The sequence below is a fragment of the Cupressus sempervirens genome, chromosome 11, assembly GCF_028749045.1.
Source record: "Cupressus sempervirens isolate cs-2001-9-10 chromosome 11, ASM2874904v1, whole genome shotgun sequence".
Lineage (NCBI taxonomy): Eukaryota > Viridiplantae > Streptophyta > Pinopsida > Cupressales > Cupressaceae > Cupressus > Cupressus sempervirens.
The window spans coordinates 45,583,628-45,605,704 of NC_143128.1; the positions used below are offsets into that span (position 1 = coordinate 45,583,628).

At 34.1% G+C, this 22,077-nt stretch overlaps 1 protein-coding gene and 1 long non-coding RNA gene across 2 annotated transcripts; one reads left to right on the forward strand and one right to left on the reverse strand.

The window, feature by feature from the left end:
* Positions 1-8,911: 8,911 nt before the first annotated feature.
* LOC149528174 (uncharacterized) lies at positions 8,912-17,090 on the forward strand. The gene is made up of 4 exons (XR_016358347.1): positions 8,912-8,923; positions 9,920-10,072; positions 10,363-10,772; positions 12,223-17,090. It is a non-coding gene; the product is annotated as an uncharacterized LOC149528174 (long non-coding RNA).
* Positions 13,148-16,825, reverse strand: LOC149528175 (uncharacterized). Its single transcript, XM_089810297.1, has 2 exons — positions 16,537-16,825; positions 13,148-14,020 (listed from the first exon to the last, which is right to left on the reverse strand). Exons 1-2 carry the CDS (start codon positions 16,823-16,825, stop codon positions 13,275-13,277), a joined length of 1,035 nt encoding a protein of 344 aa, XP_089666423.1. The 3' UTR covers positions 13,148-13,274.
* Positions 17,091-22,077: the final 4,987 nt, after the last annotated feature.

Sequence of the window (22,077 nt, forward strand, 5' to 3'; positions counted from 1 at the left end):
ACCTAAATTCATTGTCATATGCAATGAAAAAAATAAATAAATAACTATAGCATAGATATAGAAATGAATATTGAGATACCAACTATTCATTCAAGCCATCTCATACCCTAAAGGGATACATACTTTGCAATAGCTTCTATGTAATTCTGTACTAGGATAGATGCATTGTCAAACATGTGATTATGTAAGGTATGCAATGAGTGTTACCCTAGCATTATTGCCTATTCAATAGATTGTGTCTCAATTCTCAATAGATGTGCTCATGAAAAAGGGAGATGTCAATTCACAACATCTAATATAATGGACCTGGAAAAACAACTAGATGAATTAAAAAATCTAACCCAAGTTGAAGAGATGATCATAGCACAAGTAAATCTAATAGCACAAGTAACTCATGCTCATGGTGGACAATACACATATAATGGTCACACAATTAGCCTTTTGCAAGACATTAAATCAATAGAAAATTACCCCTTGTTAGTGTAAATAATTATTATTTACACTTTACTTTAGTTTAATTAGGACAAATGTATTATTTTATTATTTATTAGTTAGACACCTAGGAGTATGCATACTCATATGAGTTGTCATGTTGACAATACAAGAGTTAGCAACTCTATTTTAGCACATGGTGTCTACAATACTGGAGTTTGCATAATTAACTGAGTTGTCATGTAGACAACACAATTGTTCACACTATAATTAAGCACATGGTGTCTACAACATAATTTTACATGACACACCTATGCGGGCTTATCCTCTCATCATCGCACTAACTTTTGTGCTCAATAGAAGATAATCCACTCTTGCTGGACATGTGCTTAGTTGTGAGGCTTATCATATTGCTAACTCTTAATCATTCTAGAAGCATTCTAGAGGCCTTTATATTCAGGCACTCCTAGTGTACTTGTACATTCATCAATGATCAATTATTGAATAATTTGATATCCAAAGATAATCATTTATTCATTCTCATATTATTATGATCATACATTATTTGGTCCATATTGTGCTAGTCTTGTGCTTTTTGATCTTGACTTCATTTTTCCCTAAGACAAATTCTTCATGGTATCATAGCTATACCAAATTCTTACATGGTATCAAAGCCATAGGAGCATCATTATATAGCCATTGAAGACCATTTTTGCTTAGCCTCTCTAAGGACGTTGATTCAAATCTGGAGTATTTGCAGTCATTGGGAGTGTTTAGAGCCAAAGTAGACCTCACCATTGCATTTAGAGTGTCGATTCAATGCATTTTAACTATAAATTTGCCTACCCTAGGCCATAGTCAAATCTAAGGAATTTTTTTTTTGCAAACCAGAACTCGAATGCCCAATTTGTGAAATTAGTATGATCTCATAATATTTGTGCAATTAATTTTAAGATCTACATTTTTTATTTGCATCTCTGTAGTTTTTTTCGAATCTATATTAGTTTTCATAATTTAGCAGGAGAGTTTTTTGTAGGTGAAGATTGGAGCTTGCTAGTGCAAATCAAATATTGGCATCATATTTAGAAGGTCAAAAAACCCCCAAATTGATTTTTATTTCATCAAAATTAGACATCTGAGGTAAAATATAGAGTCAATTGATTTTTGAAGGTGCAACAGCGGTGATTTAGGAAAAATAATTGTAGAGGTGATTTTCAAACAATGATATCTCCCTCATATGGACTCCTTTTTCTAAGCAATTATTTTTGTTTTGGGGTAGAATTTCATGATCTACACATTGGTGTAGGATGTTTGATGTCTCTATTCATAAAATTTACTACAAATCGTAAATCTTAATTTTTGCAACTTCAAATGCTTAGTATAGGCTCATCTGGACACATTTTTAGGTTTCGTTTTGTTTGAAAGTGAATAATTTTTCATCTACTTTCTAGATCTACAATCAGATTATAGGTTTGTGTGGATAGAAATACCACTTTCAAAAATATGTCCTTTCTTTGCGTTGTATTGCTTTAAAATTGTTGTATTTCTAAACTACATTGTAAAGTTCCAGATTTGAATTCCAAGAAGGAGTTGTAAACAACAAAATTAGAATCCTACTAGGGCCTAAATTGGCAAGTGGCCTATTGTAATCACACTACCTATAAAGTGCCAAATCATACATTGGGCGGGTGGGGGGGGGGGGGGGTTGTGATTGATTGATTATTTCTTGCATTTTAGGGGGTGCATACATTTATTGATCTCATGGAGTTTTGTTTCACATGTCAATTTGGTGTTAGACCGAGGCTGACAAAGAAGAACTATCAGAAATGGAGTGCCTTGATAATTGATCATCTAAGAAGATAGCATAAGGAAGTATTTCCTTATCTATAATCCAAAGAACTGCCTTTTGATGATCCAATACCTATCAAAATAATTAAGGACCTCATTTATTTCAGTTTCAATGTTGAGTGCTTTAAATTTATTGACAAGTTTAATGATCCTTATGACATTTGGATGGCTCTTTGGAAAGCATATGGAGATCCAACAGTTCCTCCATTTCCAGAGGACATTCTATCTTTAGTCACTCCAATTATGGTACCTTCAACTCCAAATGAGATCACACATCCTGATGCTCCTATTGCTTCCACTAATCTAGTTCCAACCACAAATGCTCTTGATTCACTATAGCAAGAATTACCATGTCTTCCTATTTCATCTTCATGAGATGACTTCCTTCTAAAAATTGCAGTGCTATTTATGGAGTCTAACATTGAAGATGTGGGAGACATCATTTATGACATCAATCTTCTCTTTGTTGAGGAGACTTCTTCACTTGTTGTGAGGGAACACTTTGACCCCCAACCACTTGAGCTTTCTTTTGAGACTGACTTGATTGTGGACATTTATGTACAATAGTTGGAGAAGGACTCTTTCACTTCAGAGGAGACATATCAATCTTTGGAGATTGTATTCTAGATTCCTTAGACATCATATCTTCTAAGGATTCTTCCTACTAGTTGGGGAGCATTCTCTACTACACCTATGGCACCATTTCTTCCTACAAGGAGGAACTTCATTCAGTTTTCATGGTGCAACTTCTTCAGTCATCGAGGAGCTTCTATCATGGGTGTGCCTACATTATTGAGGGGAGGCTACATTGCTTCTCTTCTTACATCTTCCCATCAGGATGCTTCATCGTCTTTGGAGGTTGATTTAGTTTCATGCATGGACATGTTACCTTGTTTTCTACCTTCTTCACCATATTGGTTTGTGGCATCTACATTCATCAAGGACTTTTCGAAATATGAGTAGACTTTAGAGGCAACATCCATACCATAGTACATCTGGATCCCTCTTCCATTTTCCTATCCACTGTGGGAAACATATTTTCACCTATACTTGGTGTATCTTCTTCCTAAAGGGAGAAATGTTGTTTGCAGGCATTGGATTCCATTTTATCTTCAAGCACTCATCATTTGGAGATATTGTATATGCATGATCTATGTCATAATGGGAGGGTCTTGATTACTCCACCCATACATGCATCTTCATTTATTGTACTTATCTCTCTTTTTGGGGGAGGGTTTTTCCCATGAGGTTTTCCCTCTTTCTCCATTTTTAGAGAGATTTCATTCATTGCATTGCATTGTACATGGGTACCTAACATGGCCTAGTAGTTGGGACCCATTATGCATTTCATCATAGCTTTTGTGAGCTTAAATGCATTCCCCAAAGTTGCACTTAAGGTGGGGAGGGTTGTTAGTGTAAATAATTATTATTTACACTTTACTTAAGTTTACATAGGATAAATGTATTATTTTATTATATATTATTTAGACACCTAGGAGTATGCATACTCATATGAGTTGTCATGTTGACAACACAAGAGTTAGCAACTCTATTTTAGCACATGGTGTCTACAACATAATTTTACATGACACACCTATCTAGGCTTATCCTCTCATCATCACACTAATTCCTGTGCTCAATGGAGGATAATCCACTCTTGGTGGACATGTGCTTAGTTGTGAGGCTTATCATATTGCTAACTCCTAGTCATTCTAGAAGCATTCTAGAGGCCTCTATATTCAGGCACTCCTAGTGTACTTGTACATTCATCAATTATCAATTATTGAATAATCTGATAGCCAAAGATAATTAATTATTCATTCTCATATTGTAATGATCATACATTATTTGGTCCATATTGTGCTAGTTTTTTGCTTCTTGATCTTGGCTTCATTTTTCCCTAAGGAAAATTCTTTATGGTATCATAGCTATACCAAATTCTTACACCCCCCACACAAAGTTACAAATTTGAATGTCTTAGTAGTTCGAAGACTAGACACTCATGGAACTTACAATGATTAATATGTAAGTAGGGGTCATGTTTGTGCTGCACTAAAATATAAGATTAAATATGACCCATATTATAAGGATGTTCTAATAGACATTGAATGTCTACAACAACTCCCATATATAAGTATAAATATTTCAAGCATGCTTCATACTATTGATGTATACAGTGAACATGAGCTCCCAACTCAATTTGAATGTACATGTGGTGATGATGAAAATGAAAATGACATAACATACTTATCATCATTTATGTATAACTTACCAAATAGACAATGTGAGATAGATGTCATTAGAGAAAAATTGTAAATTTCATATTCAAATGACACCCTTATTCATTGTCCAGAGCTTGATCCTTCTCTAATAAATGAATTTAAAATATTGAGGCATTTCTGAATTTGGATTTTCCCTCACTCTTCCCAAGTGGTATTGTATTAAACCAATGCAAACTTGCTATCGACAAGTCAAGATGCATGAATATGTATTTCACTTAATGAGATACCATGATAATATATTTGGGAGCCACCCAAGATTCCTCTATTTTTTCTAAATCTAATGATGAGACATCAAAGTTAGGGACTCTCTTCTGTGTTTGTCAAGAAAAATCTAGATGATCACATCCCAACTACCATTGAAAACCTTCACTTGCACATACAACAATTGCCCAACACTTAGATGGTGGAAGAATTGATGCACTTTGGATCTTCCTTGAGGGGAACTTGTGCATAGAACTTTAAAATATGATCAACTAGATAGGAACCCCTACTCTTTTCTTCACATTTAGTGTTGCTGATACTAAATGACCTAATGCGCAAAAAAGAGAGCTTTAATTACTCAATCTTCCCATTGCACTTACTATTGCAGTGAAAATCCACCTACAACCAAACCTTGATATTCTAAAAGAACTCTTTCTTTGAAAAGGCTAATGAAAAACATGTTAATGACAAACCTTTGGATTCAAACATGCCTTGTAAATGGATCTCTTGGGGAGGTGGTAGATATTATGTATACATTAGGTTGTAAAACTCTAGAACTACCTCTATATGTGGTTGTCCAATTTGATAATTACAATGGCCCACCTTGGGACCAAGATTACCCAAAATGTTTACCTATAAAACCTATAATGTTCGGTAATCATAGAAAATACCACCACCCATATCACGAGCACTCACCATACATAAATCCCAAGGATTGACACTTCAAAAAATAACAATTGATATTTGTATGATAGAATGTAGGGTTTGACTTTTACAACTATATGAAGAATTAAATCACTAGACAACCTTTTTATAGAGCCACCATTCTCCTTTGAATGATATTCAAGAATGAACAACAATTCATATATCATTATCAGAAGGAAAAAAAAAGTCTCAATTGCAATAGCTCTCGCTATAGAGCAAAGAGGTACAAAGTATCATGCTTTCACTTAATATATATGACATTGTGTGTTTGCTTCATCAATTTTTAAATTGGCTACATTTGGGTATTTCAATATGATCTATTCCTAATGTATAAAGTTAGTGTGTTATAAGTATGGTGAAAAGATGCTCCTTGTGATGTGATGAAGTTTGTTGGTTGAGGCATATTTTCATATATCCAATGTGAGCTATTAACGTCAGTGTTTACCGTATTTCTATTGTGTTTGATGTGTATTACATTGTGTTTATGTTGAATGGAACTAATGTGGAGAAACTATTGGTAGCATACTTTGTCTACATAGCTTGAATTGCAATTATATTAATTCTAGCCTAATGAAACTTGGTTACCACCACTGATTTGATTTGTTAATTAATAAAAATAAAGAAATTGATTTTTTGACAATAAATCCTTCCTGTTATTTATTTACAGGTCAATTTTTATCTAACTCCACTTTTAACTCTTGTTTTGATATTTATTAATTGTTATCTTCACTTTTAACTATCGTTTTTCTTTTTCTATTTTAAAAAAAAAATACTTGTGATCCCCACATTAGCTTATGTTGTGATCTTTATTTATTTAACTTTTGATTTTTAAAATTGATTTAGAGTTTAGTTTTTAAATTACTTAAATTTTTTTTTTTTATTAGTTTAGTTTTATAATTTATTTAATCAATAAAATATATATTTGTTAGAGACATTGCCATTTTTTCTTTTTTTCTTTTTTTCTTTTTTGTATCTCTTATTAATTTTTCATAATAGATTTTTTGATAGGGTTTTGTTAAATGATTATGTTTTTCATATTTGATAAATTCAATTTAAATAAAATAGTATTTATTAATCTATTTTTAAAAAATTAGTAAATATTGTGATATTTAAATTGAAAATTATTAATAATCTAATTTGTTCATATAAAATTATATTTTAACTCTCCACTTTTAACTATTATTATTATTTTCTTATTTATTTTAAAAAAATTACTTGTGATCACATTAGCTTAGCTCATGATCTCTATTTATTTAACTTTTGATTTTTTTAAATTAAATAGTCAAGAGAACAAAAAAGAGGTATAGTATCAAAAGAGGGGAGGAGGCAAGCCTCAACCACCTAGATCAAAGTCCAACAATCAGCTAGAAATAGCCAACTAACACATTAAGTAGTAGTTCTAGCAAGATAACAAAAAGAGGAGATAGAAAAGCTATTCCAAAACATCATCATGATCATCGAACCAAGTTGTCCATCCCAGCTCTCCTTCCATCCACATGACTTTCTTCCGCTCGAAAGTGTGAGCAAAGAAGTCATGTTCATCAGAAAAGGGGCCTTTGTTCTCATGTATTTCCTTGAGCAGCTCCTTAAGAGCTTTTCCAAAAGCAGTTTCGTTATCAAGAATGCTGGCCAATTCCATCCCATGCTTCATCTCATAAATGAATATCGTAGCGAGCCCATCATGGAGGAATCTTTTTAGCTTGTTCATCTCGAGCTTCATAATGCAACAAATCTGTGAGACAATCTTAAAATGGATGAGTTTCAAATGAAACAAAGTAAGGGATCTACCAATATCTTGAAATTTGTCCTCATTTCTACATTTCCAAATAAACCAAAGAATGTGAGAGGATAGAATGTTCCAGAAAAAATTAGCATCCTTTTTAAGACCAAATAAGTTGCCAAGAATGGTATCTAAAATAGGAACATGATCAGCTATAGAAATTTCAAAAAACTTCCATATAATCCTAGCAAATTGACAAGTAAAGAATATATGCCTTAAATTTTTAGGAACCCTACATATAGTACAAAGTTCAGCATCACCAACATGATTTTTAATAGGAAGTCTATCGAGAAGGAGCTGCCATTTAAAATGTTACAAGATTTTCGGGAGAATATGTGATTTCCAAAATCTGTCAAGAATTTTTTGCCATTCAAGAGAGTTCAAGTTCATATACTAAGTGGTATTAAGGTGAGAAATAACAAAGTTGTCTTTATTGAGAACCTTATATATATCTTTAGCTTTAATTTTATGTAGGAGAGATCCATCATCCCAACGGAAATTTAGAAATCTATGAGAGTCCACATCACACTTGCAAGGAATATTAAGAGTGCGGTAGGCATTGACAACCATATTATATGTACGTTTATGGGAGATAGGAAGATCGAACTTGATTCTAATATCCTGCCAACTAACAAGGTTATCATTCTCCAAAATGTCAATAAAGCTCTGGATGCCAAGGTTGTTCCAAAATTTTGCAGAACAACCTTGAGGCATGGCAAGAGGCTTACCATTATGATGCAGATTCCACCATATAGAATGCTCACCATGAATAGAGTTATTAGTGGCAAAGTTGGAATTATAGATGAAACCCCTCACAAGCTCCCAAGCTTTCCAGATGGACTTGAAAACCATGGAACCTTGGACAGAGACATGGAATGACCCAGCAACCAGATCAGTAAAAGGAAGGTTTTCCCAATGTTTGGCCTGCTTAGGATAACCAGACTGAATGTTGTTTCTAAGAAGAATCTTCCAGGGTTCCTGACCATCAAGAGCCTGGAAGATCCACTTAGCAGCAAGGGAAATTCCTTGGATCCTAAGGTCAATTAGGCCTAAGCCACCAGAGTTCTTGGCAACATGACACCAACTCCATTTAACAACATGTTTCTTCCTATGACCTTTGCCATCAGACCATAAGAAACTCCTAATGGCTTTTTGAATCTCAAACACTTGGTAGTTACTAAACATCCAGACAAAGGAGTAGTATATACTATAGGATGACAAGATTTTCTGACACACCTGCACTCTACCAGCAAATGACAACACCCTGTTATCCCACTTGTAGAGCTTCTTAACAATTTTATCCTTAATCCAAATCCACATGTCTTTGAGAGATGGGGAGATGGAAAAGGAAATCCCCAAATATCTGACAAGCTTATTAGGTCCACCCCATGAGTATCCAAACTGGAGAAACCAATCAGGAGGCTCCTCTTTCCAACCAAGCATAATAGATTTGGATTTGGAAATGCGAGCTCCAGAAATGGTCTCAAACATGTCAAGTTTAAGATTAAGATGCTGAATATTACTACAAGATAGTTCAAGGAAAAGGGAAGTATCATCCGCAAACTGGATATTAATAAGCTCAGACTTATCAGGGAGAGAAATCCCATTAACTTTGGGAGAAATAGTGTTGTCTCTAAGGATATAGTACAAGGCATCAGAAGCGATGACAAAAAGAGTAGGAGCAAGGGGACATCCTCGTCGAATGGATCGGGACAAAGGTATAGGATTAGAAAGAAAACCATTGATATCAATTCGAGCAAATGAATCCTTAAGCAAGACTTGAATATACTTTTGATTTTTAAAATTGATTTAGGTTTTAGTTATTAAATTATTTTAATTTTTTAAAATATTAGTTTAATTTTTCTTTAAATATTAATTTTTAGTTTCTATAATTTATTTAATCAATATAATATTTGTTACAAACATCCTTAGTTTTTCATACTATTTTTAAATATTTCTCTTATTAATTTTTGATAATAGATTTTTTGATGGAGTTTTTTTAAATGATTTTTTTCATATTTGAAATTGAATTTAAATAAATAATACTTATTAATCTATTTAAAAAGATTTTAGTAAATATTATGTTATTTAAAGTAAAAATTATTAATAATCTAATTTGTTCATATAAGATTATATTTTAAAAAATAATTTTATTATTGAGCACTTATGAGCTTATTGTTGCAAGCACAAAAGCATGTAATGCTAGTTTCTGATTTATTTGGAAAAAAAATCATGAACATGCAAAGTTTGACCATACAATAAAAAGAAATTTCAAGAAAACAATTGAAGGTTTTCTCATTCTCACAATAGGCACCCTCAACATCTAATAAGAAGTGTGTCTAAATAAGACTTTAGATTTAAAAGTATCAATAAAGTAACCCATGTAATCAATGGATAATTTCTATCTTAGATTTTTATTTTCGTCTTCTACATTTCTTATATGAATTTAGGAATAAGAGTGTAAATATCTTGGATTTAATAATTAGCTATATCAAATTAACAATATTTGATTTATTTTTCATTGTTTATATCCATTTCATTCCTTATTAAATATTTGACACAAACATACATGGAAAACCATCTTATCTAGACTTCCACTTTTTGCCACTATCAGCGTCCTTACTCGTTTAGCTGCTAAGTCCTATTTAATATTTTTATTGACTTTTCAAAGAATCCCATCTCGACTACCGATCCCTCTCCCCTAGTTATAGAGGGGTATCAAATAAAATACTGTTTTTTGTCCCTTACTTTGCTTACAGGGGTTTGGGAAGGCTTCCTAACTTTAACTTCGAGCCTATCTATCTGTAAATCCATTGCAGCACAGGTAAGCAGAAACTGATTGTTTTTGCGAAGATAAGTTTTGTATCTATCAACTCTCTGACTGAAATATTTCCAATCTCATTTATCAAATTCATTTTTTTACATTTCTTGCAATAATTGCGTTTCAAAAGAACATATTTCTTTCAACATTCTGTCAAGCAGTTCGCATGCATGGTCTGCGCCTCGATATTCCGCAGACAGAAAATCTCCAACTGTTATATTAGACACAAAACGTCCTTCCTACCTGCTTTTACGAACGTCTAACCCTATTTCAAAATACCCTCTTTGGCACAGGCGGGAAGAATGCGGGTAAAAATCCTGGAATCTGGCTTTGCACCTGCTAGGGTATGGCAAAAATTGGCAGGGTTCAGGGAATTTGCTTAAAACCAACCCATTGCATTTGTATTACGTTTCTAAATGCCATATCAACAAGTTTGTTTTAAACTATGCTCTATAAATACCATTCAAAAGCCCGAAAACTGCTTGAAATTTTCTAAAATCGTTTACACAAGTCAATTTTCTGCATTTCCTGCGATCACAGCAGACTAATAGACCACATTTCTTTGAAGCATTCTGTGCAATCAGATCTCCGTTTTGTTACTGTAGAATGCAATGCGTTTACGAGATTGGATAGATTATTTCATAGTACTGAGGCGACCAGATTCTACCCTGCATTGGAAATATTCTTTCCATAGTTGCCAGAGGTAAATGATTGATCATATATATTTAATTTCAAGTAATCTGTTAACTGCTAACTAATCTAGATCAAGTTTTACGTCTGATGGTGTAAATTCATCTAATTATGAATTTAATATCAGATTCTTTATATCATATCACTTTGTTCAAGTTTCATGCTAATGATACTTTATGTCCTTGATACATTTGTTTTTCCATCCAGTCTCAATAGCATTCCCATTTAAATGAGCATTACCATTATGAATAACGAATTATTTCTATGAAATTTGTGTATAGGACTTCAAATCTGTTAGTCAATTATTACTTGTAAATAATTTTGATAATTCTATAATTAAAAAATTTGACATGTAAATTTTAGAATTATTATTTTTGAACTAGAAAAGAAGAATATTAAATTGTAATTAGTCTTTTAATAATAAGTTAACGAAATTACAAAAGTATGTAGTCTATCATAAAATACTAATTATTAAATATTAGAAATGAAATTTTATTCTTGATTTTGCTATGTTCTGTGTTTTTTGTATTCTTATTTCTTAGTTAGATCTTGCAATGTTAGTTGCGAAAATTCTACATGGTATCATAGTTTAGGAGCTAGGAAAGAGAGTATTTTTTTGTTGTTGGCATTGAAGATCAGATTTGTTGGACAGAATGGAATTTTCAGTCTTTGTTTTTCTTACTCCATACAACTATTTTGAATGGAAGCTTAAGATTTAGTTTGAGCTTAGAAGTAAAGGCTTGCATCGAATAGTCAATGCCAACAGAGGTTGAACCCAATTCAGCTGTTGAAAAGTCTAAATACTTCAGTCACATGGACAAGGCTTTGTCTTTTATGTTATTGTTTTATATCAAAGCATATACAATTCGAGACCAAGTTTGAATTATCTTAGAGACTCTTTTTGGGAAGCAAGATGAGATGCAAGACACTTGGATCTAATAAGTTGAGCTCATTTTCAAGGATGTGGTCTCACTTCTCATCTTGATTTCCAAAAAATATCTCCAACATAGTTAAAACTTGGTTTGGGGTTGTGCATACTTTGACATGAAACAATTATTCTGGAGACATGGATAAACGCAAAAGACCAAAAGTCTCATCTATATGATTGAAGTATTTAGACTTTTCAACGGCTGAATTTGGTTCACTCTTTGTTTTCATAACTATTCGATACAAGCCTTTACTTCTTAAGTTAAAGCTGAATCTTAGGCTTTTGTTGAAATAGCTGTATGGAGTAAGAAAAACAGAAGTTGGAAATTCCATTTTGTCCAACAAATCTGATTTTCAATGCCTACAACAAGAAAATACTCTCTTTCCTAGCTCCTACACTCTGATCATAAAGATTTGCAACTCAAATTGCATAATACTAGCTAAGAAATAAGAGTAGGATATGCGGAGCAAAACAGAGCAATTCAAAAATAAAATTTCATCTCTAATATTCAATAAATATGTGTTGCAATGTACAGATTGATACAATGAAAACGATCGGTCACGGAACAATAGCGATGAAGGGTGCATGAGCAACTAAAACTTCAATGAAATGTACGAGTAGTTGACCTAACAGTTCTTAATTAGACTTATCGAATACAAGTTTTCGTTCTTCGTTAATGCAGAACATAAGGAATTAGATAAAACTATCCTATCATCCGGAAAGGACTGGTGCTGTGCATGTTAACGGTGACTAGAGTGACACTAACATTATGAACATCTAGCCCTATTTCATAATGCCTATTTTGGCACAGGCAGTAAAAATGCTGGTAAAAATCGTGGAATCTGGCTTTGCACATGCTAGGGCATGGCAAAAATTGGCAGAGTTCATGAAATTTGCTTAAAACCTATCTACTGCATTTGTATTACGACCAACAAATTTATTTTAAACTCTGCGCTGGAAATACCAATCAAAAGCCCGAAAACTGCTATCTTCTAAAATTATTTTAAAAAGTCCATTTTCTGCATTTCCTACGATCACGCTAGTTGAAAAAACCACATTTATTTGAAGAATTTTGTCAAACGGATCTCTGCCTTGAGTTGTCACTATAGAATGCAATGCGTTTGCCAGATTGGATAGATTATTTCATGGTAGTGAGGCGACCTGATTCTATCCTTCATTGGGAATGTTCTCTCCGTAGTTGCTACAGGTAAATCTTGATCTTTTGCGTTTAATTTTGCAAATAAAATTTCAAGTAATCCTTTAACTGCTAACTAATCTAGATCAATTTTTATGTCTGATGGTATAAAGTCATTTAATTATGAATTCAACATCGGATTCTTTCTAACATATCACTGTTTTGAAATTTCGAGCTAACTTATGATGCTTTATGTCCTTTAATACATTTGTCTTTCCATCCAATTTCAAAAGCATTCCAATTCAAAAGAGCAGTACAACCAATGAATAATAAAATCAAGACTTCAGCTGGGTTTTCAGCATTTATTCCACATTTATTCATTTGGCACATAAGCAATAGATTGTTATTTTTAGTATCCAAACCCATGAATCAAACTTAAGCCCACATATTACTTACCACTCAGCTATTGATTCCTCTGTAGTGAGGGATGCAGATTGTTTTTCCAATGATCCAAATCCATGACATGTAAGACAGTCTGTAGAAAGTAGTGATGAAGTCCTGTACCTGTCTTCTCCTCCCATAATTGGCATTGGTACTCCCCTCTTCACAGGGCTCACATACCCTGGCCTATAAGTCTTACCCAAAATACCCTCAACATCACTAGACAAATTAAAGAAATTAAATTGAATATCCAGGTGTACAAAACTATCATCAAGAGGAATTTGATAACTGTGCACTCGGTTATCATGTTCAGTGATTGGCTCTGCCTTCACATTTATCTCTGCCTTTCCTTCCACATAAATGACTGCACTATTACTCTTTGAAGTTCGTTCTATTCGTACTGACCCATCAAGTGATCTCCATTCAGCCACATGAGTTTCTTCAAGTGTGATGTGGTGCTTGTCAAATGAGAAGGAGAGGTGATCAACATTGTCATCCCATTTGGAGGCCTTGGTAGAGGTGATTGTGAGGGTATGTGAGGGGATGAGTATGGCAAGAGAATCTATCCACGTATAGTCACGCGACCTGCCAATTGGGCGTGTGCCGATTAGGTGGCCATTGATGTGGAATGCTTGATCATGGACAAGGGAGTAGGTTTTCCCTTTAGAACCATGAAAGTAGAACATGACACCATCACCTCCAACAAAACGAGGATCATAACATATAGATCCATATCCATTACAGGTAGGCACTCGTTCTGTTACAAACACAAAAAGAGGAACAAGTTAACTTATGCACAATCAAATAAAAAGAAAATTGCATCTTCAAAATGTTAAGTTAAAAAATAGCTCATACAAACATCATTAACCCTGCTCTACTTACCCAAGTAATGAGTCAAAGATACAATTCACATTAACCACTGGTCAAATAGAATCTCAGCCATCCAATGATAAAAGGTAGTGCACACATTAGAGAGAGAAATATTCTAGATCTCAAGATTCATATACATACAATGAAATTCTGTATCTTATAGAATAAGTTATTTGTGAGATGCAGTACATTATGATAGCTGAAAATCAGGATATTGTATCAAAGTGGACTAATTTAAAAAAAATAAAAATTAATTAGACTTTAAAACTTTTCCAAATCAAAGCATATAGAATAGGATGATTTCCATATATGCTATTGTATGGAAAATTTTCAGCCGTAAGAAAATTTTTAAGGTACACTGTTCTAATTTTGGCGTGTTGTGTTTCAAGGGAAATGTATCTCTAAGAATGCCAATAAGGCTAATGTGCTTTTACGACACCAACATCAAAATTCAACACAACGATTTCTGTATGAAGATTTTAAAAATGTCGTGTGTTATGTAAGTACAAAGAGTAGTGAAGAATAAAGAATATGCACTGAGAATCAAACCAGAACAGAACAGCAGAGGGAAAATCGCTCCAGGATCACCATATATTTCATCAAACGCGGTCACATATTTTTAATTCATCAAACACGCTAACTTGTGAGTACATAATAAGTACTTATCATAATTATTCTACCTATGATGACAGCTTACTGGATATCTAATCACAGCAAACTAAACCTAATAGACATGGTTCCGGCTTCTTTTCATACATGTTCAATACTCGATGACACCTGTTTAAGTTGGAGCATATTTTCTTTCTTTTCATACAAGTTCAATACTTGATAACACCTGTTTAAGCTGGAGCAAATTTTCCAACAATGAATTCATTAGAGATCAAGACCTTCTGAGTGTTAAGGATCTAAGGGATGGCGTTTCAATCACGTCCAACGTTCAAGACAATTCTAATGGAAGGATAAGGATATATTTTATTATTTGATTCTTAGTTGAAGAGATTTTAGTTTAAAAGTTCTTCTTCTATATGTTGAGTCAGTCTAATAGTGGAGAACTTGTGCGGAGAGGTTACAAGATCAAATCTATTAGAAGCTAAGGTATGTATGCCTCATTTGCAGAACGGTTTATGTACTTCTAACAAGAATATGTAATAGTTTCATAAGCCATCTATAAACCCATATAGAGATTGCCCAATATTATAAACTGTTAAAAACATCTTTCTATCTTAAAAACTGAAGCATATCTTACGGACCTGAAAATGATTATTGAACTCCAAAAGTCCAGAAATAACTTGCTATGGACTGAAAGCAGAATTGGTTAGTTGGGACTGCGATCATTAAGGGACAACACAATGATTTCTGTATGAAGTTTTTGAAAATGTTGGAGTGTTTTATCAAAAATTAAGTGTTTTATTAAATTTTTTAGTACAATGAGTAATTAAGAACTAAGAACATGATCAGAGAATCAAAACAGAACAGAACAGCCGAGGAAAGAATGCTCCATGACTCACCATCCATATAACTTATCAAAGACGGTTCCATATATATAAGTACATAATAATCCAACAATTCATTGTAATTATGGTGACAGTTGAGCTTTTCAATAGCAACCTGGGAATCTAATGACAGCAAACTAAACCTAAGAGAGAGGTCTCAAACTTTTTTTTTCACATATAATATCTGATGACACCTATTTAAGCTAGAATGATGTTTGAATCCCATATTGGACAATTTTGACAGAATGAATGCCTTTTAGTTATTGTTCACTCTTAGCAGAAGAGGTTTCAGCCTAACGATCATACTCTCATGTCGAATAGCTCTTGGAACTGATGTAAAATCTTTGAAAAGAGAAAAAAAAGTCATGGAAGCATGAAAAAGATTAGTTGACCGCCAAGGTCCAAGGACTGAAAACAGAACTAGTTAATAGTCACAGAGATCATGGACTTTAAAGGGAAAATAGGAGAATGCGTATTCAATATGCAAGTCAGTCTTTATATGTTTACAAAAACAAGATGCATATGCAAGCCAACATCAAGCTTTCCTCCTTTGTATACCTTAGAAATCGCCATGTTGTATCCACCCGCTATTTTATTTTTCAAAAGAAATTTGGAAATAGCTGTGTTCATCTTGTTTCTACACCCACATTTTAGGTCTAGCTTTTAACCTCTCTTCTAGGGAACAGAGTAGGCTGCAGGGATCTAAAAGTTTGGCCTGAAATATTCATAAACGTGTAAATAAAAATGAACAGAACAATGTGGTTTGTAATATCTGTTTTGAAAAGGAGAACATAATAGAAATACAAATGATTTATAGATATATGATCTGCAAATCAGAACCCATGAAAAACAATCGCAATGTTTTGGTACCAGAAAAAATCTTCTTTGTGGAGGAGTTGGGGAGACTCACTTTTACATGTTGCTTCACATTTTGGGCTACAATCAACAAAGCACGCCTTAGCCTTTGGATCCACAGGCTTTCTCTGTGGGCATTCTACGGGACAACTAACAATTTTTCTGTAGCATTTTCCTTTACTTGCAGGCAGGCATAACACTTTCTCCACGCTAGTTACAGCGCTCAACTTCCTTGAACCTAAAAAGCCATGATAATGGCTGCTACCATACACAGTAAATTGCATACAATACACCCATATGTATAACAATACAATGAAATCCAAAGCTGCAGATGCCTTGGCCATTCTTTGCTTCTCAATGGGTGTTTTGTATCTTCTTTAGTTCACAAATATAAATAGAATTGAGCCCATGCAGTATCTACACTGTTATGTCTTTGGTCAATGAAATCAAATGAATAGAGATATAGCAGGTCGGAGGGCGTCAGATTTTGGCACTTCTGTAATAAAATATTAGCCCACCGTCTTGCTAATACTTCAAACAAAGGGATACTTGATACTATCTACTTGTAAATACTTTTGATTTGAAATGTAAACATGTGGCTATTTAATATTCCTATGCCTATATTATCTGTCTGTCATTACATAAATCATGGCAAATTCTCGCCTCAATACATTTTGTGGATCTAATGAAATTTTAAGTTGGTAATTGCCTTTGTTCAAAAAAATATATTGAAGGCAAGGCATTATCATACAAGTCAACTGAATCATGTGATCTTATATGAAGTAAAAGTGAAGAGATACTGTTTAAATTGATAATAGAGTTGATCTCGCTTTAAGGCTATGAGTCATTTATGTTAATTTGACGATTAATTTGTAATTTGATTAAACTTTAGATTCAGTTCAAGTTTAAATAAATAATAATTAAGTTTGGTTATCTTAAAGTTGTGAATTTCATATTTTAATAGATCATTGAATTTATAAGTTATTAATCAAATATTTGGAGTTGAAATAATATTATAAAAAAATATTTGATTTAATTTTAATTTATTATTTATATTGATGAAGAGAATTAAAAAGTCTGATACCATGTAATTTAGAAGCAAACAGATTATTATAATTCTTTAGTTATGATCAGAGATATTCTATACTAAATTCAACTTTAAAATAAATTTTAAATCTGTAACTATTTTTAATTTCTTTTAATACATTAAGTATTCTACATATTCAATCAATTTGAATTAAGTTTGGAAAATTTAGTCATTATCCATATTTTTCAACAACTCTTTTACAAGTTTAATCAGATTTAGGTACAAGTAATAACTTCGTTAGCTTTAAACAAATCAATTTATTTAAAAATTTGATTTCATTTACAAATCTAATTAATGTAAACTTGCCCTTCGTATATATCTTTGTATGAGTTAGGTACGCCTATGACTGAGATATTCTGATTAAGATTTTAATTAGTACAAAGAACATAGATATGACTTTATAGACAATCTTTTCAAAACATAGTAACCTAAGGACAAAAACAGAATGTTTTATAAGCTTGTTTTTTTTGAGAGTTGAGTTTATTATTAGTTTATCGTGGATACAGCTAGATGGTATTTGAAATTATTTATTTATTTATGATATGGAGAACTTTAATGCATGCAAATCTCCAAGTAATCCAACCAGACGCTATTGACTTTTCTCTCATTACTGGGTACTCTCTTTTCTCTTATTATGGTTCTAGATTTAATAAGGATTCGAATCATTTTTTAATAATCAAATTATCTCATAAAATAATAAAGAACTTGATGTAAAGTAAGATATCAGTGAGTGCATGTGTATCATTTCATTTTGTAAATTAAGATACAAGCCTCAACTTGGCTACAGCTGTCTTTAATCTTTATCTCATAAACTAAAATATTATTGATCAAATAGTCAATCCATGTTTACAAATGAAGATAAGTTGTAGCAAGGATTTGTTCCAGTGAAGGGAAGGATTTATTTGCTGTTAATCACTGGAGTAGTTTCTCTAACGGTAGGGGTCGAGTATGTTGGTCCTTGGCTTTAGACTTTTGATGATAATGGTCATGCTTTTATAGAATTATGTTTGATCTATGTAATGCATAATCTATGGAGAAAGCTTCATGTGAACTAGTGTAATGTGGTGTAGACTTTTGAGTTTGTCCTCATTATGCCATTGCATTATTCTTTTCCTAGTTGGGCACATGGGTCCTATTTCGCTCATAGGGAACAAAAGGTAGGGTTTTGTTATTGTCAAACCTCAAATAATTAATTGTATTTTTGTGGGTTTTTGACTTTGCATTGTATCTGACTTTAGTCTTGTCTTTGTTGGGTATATTAACAATTCTCATTTTGGCATTAGTGGGTTGGTTAAGATGTCCATTTGCCTATTCGAGAGTTTCTTCGGCTCACCATGTGGGGACAATGGTGATTTAGACAATATGGTGCACAAGGTAATTGCACAAGGTAATTGACTTAGACAAGGAACAGAGCTTTTCCGGTGCTAGAAAAAAAAAGAAAAAGATTTGGGTTGCCTTAGAAAATGGAGTCTAATAAACATATTAGATATTAAAATTAGATTCTAATTATCAAATTATATCAGTGTTTATTTGTTTTAAGTGATATGGTGGTTCGTTAATGAAATTTTGGATTTTTGTGGCGAGAGGTTTAGAATTGTTCGTTCTTATTGAAATTTCAGCTTTATGTAAATATCGTAAGGGTTGATTCTAAATGTTGACACTTCCTCTTGAAATGTCTTATTTTCTTTTATAAATGCTTCCATGTTGTATATTTGACTTTGTTTGTCCATTGTTGTAGACATATTAAATGATGGGTTTCTCTTGATCAAAATTTGCATATGTGTTATTGCTTATAACCCCCTTTGTCAATCAATATATTAAAAGTTCTTAAAATACCAAAACTACATTTGCAGGCCAACTTGATGATAATCCAGTGATATTCTTCCATATTGTCTCTTGCTTGTTAAGTTCATTTTCAAATTTTTGTTGTTGCTTACTTTTGTTGCAAGGTTAGACATCTCACTTCAGGTTTATTTGATCTTGGTTGCGTCAATAGGAGCCATCAGAGTATTTCTCTCAAATTGGCTCACTTGTAATTGATAATAATGATAAGGAAAATATTATCTATAATATATTTTAGCAAACTAGAAATAAATATGAGTTGAATATCAACATTAGGCACAAGATAAAAAGACCTAATAACTCTTCTCAGTAGGAGCTCGCTGCTCCCACCCGCTGAGTTTGAATCTTCCCGCCCAAGCGTCGGCTGGCCATGGCGCTTGGGCCTGTTCCTGCACCCACCTCCACTGTTCCTGTGTCTGCCTCCAAGGTTACCTGCACTCCTCCAGTGCCCTCTGTGTCATCTGCCCCAGAGTCCTCACTCGGGAAGGGCTCTTCTCTGTCAAAGATTATTGCATCTACTCTTCAGCGTGATGCCATTGCTGAAGCTCTTTCCCCTTCCGCGGCCTTTGGGCCTGGCTCTAGCATTTCGTTTTCTCTTGGTGGGTTGTTTTCTCTGTCGTGTGGTGGTGTGGGGTCAATTGAGGCTCATGTTCCTACCCCATCTTATGCGGATGTAGCAGCCTACGAGGCTAACTTGGGTGGTCTGAATGTGTGTTTGGGCTCCCAGGGCAGCTTTGGGGGTCCGAATATGTGTCAGGGGTCCAGGGTTTCTGAGCTGGTCATTTTTGGCGACTCGTTGATCCTAAAGCTTGATCTGGCTATTGTTGAGGATGTTAATGAATAGTTGGTTGACTTCTCATCTACTGCAGCTATTTTTCACTTCAAGGGTTTTTGGCCCTCCCTGCTAGACTTCCATGCTTGGACAGGTCGTGTTTGGGAACCCTTTTTGTCAGGCATTGCCCAGATTTACCCTATTGCTAGGGGTTTTTTCATTCTAAAGTTCAATTCATCTGAGGATAGAAATGTTATCCTTTGTCGGGGTTTCTCTTGGGAAGACAAATTTCCCTTGATGGCTAAACCTTGGTTCAAGGATTTTGACCCGTCTACTAAATCTTTTAACAAGGTCCTTATGTGGGTCAGATTGCCAAATCTTCCCCTTCACCTTTGGGTGGATTCGGTTCTAGAGGCTGTGGGGGAGGCCATCGGGAATTTCTTGCTTGTGGACAATGCTTCTTCCAATGTGTTTCACACCACTTATGCTTGAATCCTAGTTGAGGTTGATGTCTCCAAGGGTCTCCCAGCGAAGATTTGTTTGGCTTCTTTGATTGGTGCTTGGATCCAGAGTCTCGATTATGAAGGTATCCCCTTCCGTTGCCGGAAGTGCCACTTGACTGGTCACCTCGCTGCTCGTTGCTCCTCTGATAAATCTAGACCCAAAAAGTCTCCTTCTTGGTGGAAGAATGTTTCGGATGATCATTACACTGTTCTCAAAGCCCCTCCCGTTGGGGATGGTGACTCTCCTCTAGTCTCGCAGGTGGTTGCCATGCCAGCCAGCCTGGTCGGCTCTCCTGCTTCTTTGGAGCCCTCCTTTGCTCCTCCCTTGCCTGCAGATGTTTCCTCTGTTGATGGTTCTTCACCGAAGTTGGAGTTTGTCACTGGCCCCTCTCCTCTTGGTCCTATTGGGGGCCAGGACCCTGTTCCCAGTCCTGCCCTTGCCCCTGTTTTGGACTTTCTAGAGGTGGCCTAATGGATTTGGCCTCTTTTCAGGAGTCTGTGGTTTTGTCGGCTTCCCTTGGTCATTCTGTTTCCTCTAGAGATTGGACTGTTGAGGTAGCTAAGGTGGAGGATGGTTGGACAACTGTTAAAGGAAAGAAATCTAGGCCATCTGCTCCCCCTTTAGAAACGAATCTCCGATCATGCAGGGAAGGCTCTAAATCAAAGGGCAAATCGTGATGTATCTGGCTTTGCCTCCTTGTTGGATCTTTTATTTTGGATAGTGATAGGGCTTTTTGTCACCGTGGTTACCCCTTGTTTGTGGGGTTACCAGTTCTGCGCTTGTTTGCACCTTTGGTAAATGCGCTCATTGAAAATCTTTAGTCTTGTAAAGGGTTTCAAGCTCCCTTCAAAACCTATTTTTCTTAATAAAAAAATTAGGCACAAGATAGAAATTGGAGCATACAAATGTTCAAATCTACTAATAAAGTCACTAACTTTTTCTTCAACTCCTTATTTACAATGCATTATATAAGTCAATGAAAGTTTAGGACCAATATTGTTTTGAAAGTATTGAAAGAAATCATTGACAATATTTTGAAAGGGATCAATAGAATAAGGAGGCAAGGGACAATACCATTGCAAAACTTTGTCTCAAAAGGTCCTAGTGAACAACTAAGTCATGAACCTATAGTTGTGAGAAAAATCACTACACAAGGTTTGAAAGGTTTTAACACAAGTCACAAGATCACCATTATGACTATCAGTCTCAAGATGAGGTATCTCAACATTGAAAGTAATAATGGTTCGGATAATGTGACAAAGGATTAACAAGGTCACATGTGGGAACATTAAATCTAGATCGAGTCAAGGAAGGAAATTGTTGCTGCAAGGAAGAAACAATTTGAGCTAGGTTATTAATGGTAGAATTGATTGAAGAAATTATATGAATAA

What these genes read in the sequence shown, in the direction of transcription:
- LOC149528175 (XM_089810297.1), bottom strand. Translation starts at nt 16,825, where the DNA reads ATGGCCAAGGCATCTGCAGCTTTGGATTTCATTGTATTGTTATACATA. An exon ending in ATGTGAAGCAACATGTAAAA is followed by an intron (nt 14,021 to 16,536) that starts GTGAGTCTCCCC and finishes TGTTTGTAACAG; the next exon opens with AACGAGTGCCTACCTGTAAT.